Source organism: Ascaphus truei, unplaced genomic scaffold (genome assembly GCF_040206685.1).
Source record: "Ascaphus truei isolate aAscTru1 unplaced genomic scaffold, aAscTru1.hap1 HAP1_SCAFFOLD_1605, whole genome shotgun sequence".
NCBI lineage: Eukaryota > Metazoa > Chordata > Amphibia > Anura > Ascaphidae > Ascaphus > Ascaphus truei.
Window position 1 is genome coordinate 60,001 of NW_027454496.1, and position 5,000 is coordinate 65,000.

Sequence of the window (5,000 nt, forward strand, 5' to 3'; positions counted from 1 at the left end):
AGTAGGGATATCCTGAAAACCTGGCCTGTTTGCGGCCCTCGAGGACTGGAGTTGTGCAGGCCTGATGTAAAGTAACAAGAAGAAACAATCGAAAGATTATTTACAACATCATACAATAAGGGTGTATGAAAAAATAAAATAAAAACGCAATTGTGCTTTATTTCTAAGCAGTGATATTCCATAAAACACCTTCCAGCACAGCTTAATAAATATGGTCTGTTATGGCCCATTCAAGCTAATTGGCTGTCAAGTGTCTTCTGGCGCGGAATGTGTTTTATGGAGTAGCTCTGCTTAGTAAATATGGTATTTTATGGTCCATTAACTTGAATGAAAACCATAAAGGTGTCTTACAGCACGGCAGAGGTCTCATGGAGTAACACTTCTTAGTTCTGTAAATATGGCCCGTAGTCTGTTAAAACATGTGATAATTGAATATTCTATTACACAAAAAGGGAAACAAACCTTTGACACACGTTGGTTTGCTGATGGCATTTCCGGCTCCTAACCCCAGCTGTCCCCAGTTGTTACTGCCAAAAACATAGAATTTTCCGTTTCCTGTCCAAAAGGAAGAGTTCAACTTCAGTTTACTAAATTTTTTTGCATTTGTAGTTTTCAACAGAGGAGCTTTGTAAAAAAACAAGGTGGTTGTTTTTTTGTATACTGATACCACATGTTATGTGCCCAAGGAAATGCATGACCATTTAAAATGAAAAAGTAATATGTTTACCAGTTTAGGGTTCTTATAACTATGTAGGTTGAATGGAGTATCACAGAAGTATAGCACACTTTACAATTCCATTGTTTCTATCAAAAGTATAGGAACACCATGTGTTCTCCAAATACAGTGGCCATGCACCAACTGTGAGAGTTGTCAATATTCTGAAGCACTGGCAGTCGCTCAACAGGCAGGGATGCTCAATTAAAATTCTCTAAGCATTGCATTATCACATAATCACATAAAAATGAGGTCATCATTGAATATCTGCTGAAGACAATTAAATTAAACAAAATATCTAAATGTAAGAAGCTCAATGTGTCAACTGTTTGTGTTTTCATTACTGTTTAACAGAAATGTGTCAGCCCTTCAATTAATATAAAGGAAAGACATTGAGACACTGTACAGTAATCCCAAAAATTGCCGTCAAGGTTCTGTGCTTCCAGGTGGTCCCAACAAAAATAGATGTATACTGGAATCCGCAGAAAAAAACATCCATTAGGATAGGATTTTTGCAAACACAGTGCACACTACTCACCAGTTACCAGGGCTGTATGTTCATCTCCACATGATATGTGAACAGGCTTGTCATTTCTTAACCAGAATTTGCTGGGAACATTCTCAGCAAACTTACTTTTCCCAAATGTAAATAAAGCACCGGAATCTAAAAATAAATTAAACATTTTAATTCAGAACATTATGGATTACTGGGACACATTTACTACAAAGGCTCAAGGTTCATGCAGAACAGCTGAAAATGTGAAAACATAGCACCTAAGATTCATTTAAGTGGAGTTAAATTGTTCTCTAGGAAGAAAAAATGTCAGTGTGTGCATGACCTCAGAGCCTACGATGTTGCTCCCCCAACCCCCCACAAATAAAGTGCACATACATAGGTCTGGAGCTACAATGGCCGCAGCTTTTATTTATATAAAGCAAAAAAGGAGAGGTGCTAACCATGCCAGAGTGCTCCACCAACAGGTAAGGCCAATGACGTTTAAATCATGGGCGTTAGCTGGGACTGTTCCAAGTCCCAGTCGTTCAGATAACCCCACATCAGCCGCAAGAAAGCCCCAGGGCAAAGAGAGCAGCGCAGGCAACGAGGACAACATGCGCCGTGAGAGCAGCGTGCGGGCACAACAAGAGGTGAGCGCGCGCAACAGGGGACAGTGCGCAACAGGTAGCGTGCACGCTTGACAAGTGAGCACTCGCGTGCTTGACGAGAGCACGCGTAACAAGATAAACATCAAATATGAGACATTTGTTCATTAAGTTGGTGCCACATCAGTAGATTATTCGGGGAAAGAGAAATAATCAAAATGTCTCTATTCAATTTGCTTAGCAGCAGCATTCCCAAGCTGGAAAATAGTCCTGCTCAATTAAAATAAATGGTACAAAAATAATATCCAGTACAGGGAAGACTGCTTCAAGCTCAGCAGAGTAAATAAAGGAAAATAAAATGTTCTTAAACACTAAAGATTATTTTCTATTGCCATCTGATATAACAAACACACCAACATTTCAGACTCACAAACCTCAATGTGTACAGGTATAACAGAACTGTGCACAAATGCCCCTTTATGTCCAAACCTCATTGACATTCAACGTGAGATTCTTTTTTTGTTTGCTTGGTTTTTGTTTTTTGTTTTTTAAGGATATCATTAATTATTTTTACCAACAGGAAATTATTCTTTTGGGTTGCAACAAATAATGGATCCTTGATTGTAATGTAACAGCATTAATTACGAGCTGCCTCTCAAATATGGAAGACCTAATAACAGACTGTATAACAACTGTGCATGACACACCCTTTTATCATATGAACAAAAAGGTGGCTTAATTGGGCGCTCCTACAAATTCAACATGAAACATGTTGTATTCAAGTGACAAAAAAGTAATAAAGTGTTATATATCATTTGTAACTTTATAAAATTCAATGTGATTAAGTGCACAATGAAAAGTAAATACAATTGCAACTCCCCGCTAAAACACTCTGATAGGGCCTGTTCATGTTGGTAACAGCAGATTCAAAATGTCTTCAAAAATCCAGTAGAAGCATGGGAAAATACAAGGAAAAAAAACATACACAACCAAGTACAGATTATGTAGATCTAGTGACTCAATGTAGTGTCTTGGTGCCTACTCACAATGTAGCAGGTTATTTAAGGCACATCACAACCTTGGCAATCTGTTTTTTGTGGTTCATGGAGTTAGTACCTCAGTATATAAAAGAAAAAAGGGAACATTGCGCAGATCGAAAATATGTACATTTTATACATTAAAATGAATAAGAAATGTACTTACAATTTGTGCAATAATAAAAGGCATATAACAAAATAGTGTCAATTATTTGTTGTCGCGATTCTCTCACCGCCACCGCTCCCTCGGATGTTGTTGGTACCGAAGCTGATCCTCAGCGGTGCCGACCGCTCTCATGGGCTCCCCGGCGTCTCCTCCACGCTTCCCAAGCTGATCTCGGTGGTGTGAAGTAGCGTCTCTGAGGTACTGAGGTACTAACTCAATGAAACACAAAGAACAGATTGCCACAGTTGTGATATGCCTTAAATAACCTGCTACATTGTGAGTAGGCACCACATAGGAGCCAAGACACTACATTGAGTTGTGTTATTCTATTTTTGCATTTTCCCATATTCCCCCTGGATTTTTGAAGACACCACTTTATCGTGTCATTAATCCTCAATGGTTGGCTGTGATGGTTACAGGTACCACTGCTGCATTATGTTAACTTTAAACATTAGCAACTGTTGGGCTCAACCGATCATTTCTCTAGTGACATTTTTGATGTTCAAGAAGGTAATCCAATGGAAGAATATAGAAACAAAACATGTAAGAAGGTGATCCGAACTGATCTCATTAACACCTATGGAGGTAATAGTCTTATGTAAGGTTCATCACGCCAAAGTTTAGGAGGGATAACGTGCTGTGCATGTTTGATGGACATGAGGGCAACACTTACAATTGGCATGTACCTAAAAGGATGCTCAAAAACACAACATTTGCACCACAGACGTCAAAATGGCCTCATATGCACCAAAAAAATAAAACAATTTATAATTGAGTACATTGGTTAAGGGTTAAGCAAGAAGCGAATCGTGATATACAAGGAGATGATCCTATGTAGAAGTCTTACTTCTATACAAGCATCTGCCATGTGTAAGATGGAGGAGAGTGTGAGAAAGATGGCAGTGGCACAATGACGATGTGAGATACAGATACTGTAAATACGATGCAGATCATAAGTGTGATGCACGTGAGACTGATGCAGATCAGTGTGTGGGTTGATGTATAAGTGTATGAAGTGGGTTAGAGGGAGGGAGTGTGCTGTAGATAAGTGTCTGAATGATTGAGTGTGTGATATGGGTGAGATGGAGTGATGCAGATGAGTGGAATACCAAGTGTGAACTGGTGTAGATGAGTGTCAGTGGCATGTGGAAGTGTGATGAATATGATGTCAAATACTGTGACTCACGTGAGATGTGTCAGAATGATGCAGGGGAGTGTGTCCGTGTTGGAGATAAGTGTGTGATGTGGGTACCAATGAGTATGATTTACATGAGTGAGTAATGGATACCCTCCAACTGGGCCTATTTAGCAGGCACACTACAGGTTTTTGGCTCCTGAAAGACCAGATGTACCTATTATACAGAAAGATTTGCTGTGTGTGGTAAGCTGCACAGGTTATGTGACTTCAATAGGGATTGCTTGGAAGTACCTCTGGCTAACACGAGTAGAGGATCAACACTGACACCTATTTACCTATTTTATATCCACAAAATGTTGGAGGGTCTGATGTAGAGAAATGTCAGTTGTGATAAGGGGAGTGTGGATAAGGTGAGTGTGTGGTAGTGTGTCTCCTACATGAAGGTGATATAGGGAGATCTTCGCTATGTGTCACTCACCGGGCACCTGCTCCTCGCCCTCCTCATCCGCCATTCCCCGGCTCTGGGATACAGGGTGAGTGATGGTGGAGCGCTGATAAACAACTGCGGAGGGTGAGATAGGCTGCCTCTCTATCTCACTCCATTGCCGCTGCCTGGGAGTCTGACCGGAAGTAAACAAACTGCTGGGCTATAGCAACGGGGGCGGGAGTAGGCTCTGGCATCACCGCACCGTCCTGACGTGGCAGGGGAGAAGTGGCGACATCGTGTGGACGGAGGACTGCACTGCAACGCTTTATTGTACACTGAAGTCTATGGGCTGCCCTTAATTAAACCTACTGTACAAGGGAGCAAGGAAAGAGAGAGGGAGAGAGAGAGCACAAGGA

The 5,000-nt window shown here is 40.8% G+C and overlaps 1 protein-coding gene across 4 annotated transcripts in view; it reads right to left on the minus strand.

Annotated features, from left to right (window-relative positions):
* Positions 1-4,791, minus strand: part of LOC142476435 (X-linked retinitis pigmentosa GTPase regulator-like) — a 29,961-nt gene extending 25,170 nt beyond the window's left edge. For all 4 annotated transcript variants that reach the window (XM_075581814.1, XM_075581813.1, XM_075581812.1 and 1 more), the window contains exons 1-3: positions 4,636-4,791; positions 1,254-1,379; positions 463-555 (exon numbers count right to left, since the gene is read on the minus strand). In XM_075581814.1, coding sequence (XP_075437929.1) covers positions 463-555; positions 1,254-1,379; positions 4,636-4,669 — 253 coding nt within the window. In that variant the 5' untranslated portion in view covers positions 4,670-4,791. The remainder of the gene's footprint in view (positions 1-462; positions 556-1,253; positions 1,380-4,635) is intronic.
* Positions 4,792-5,000: the final 209 nt, after the last annotated feature.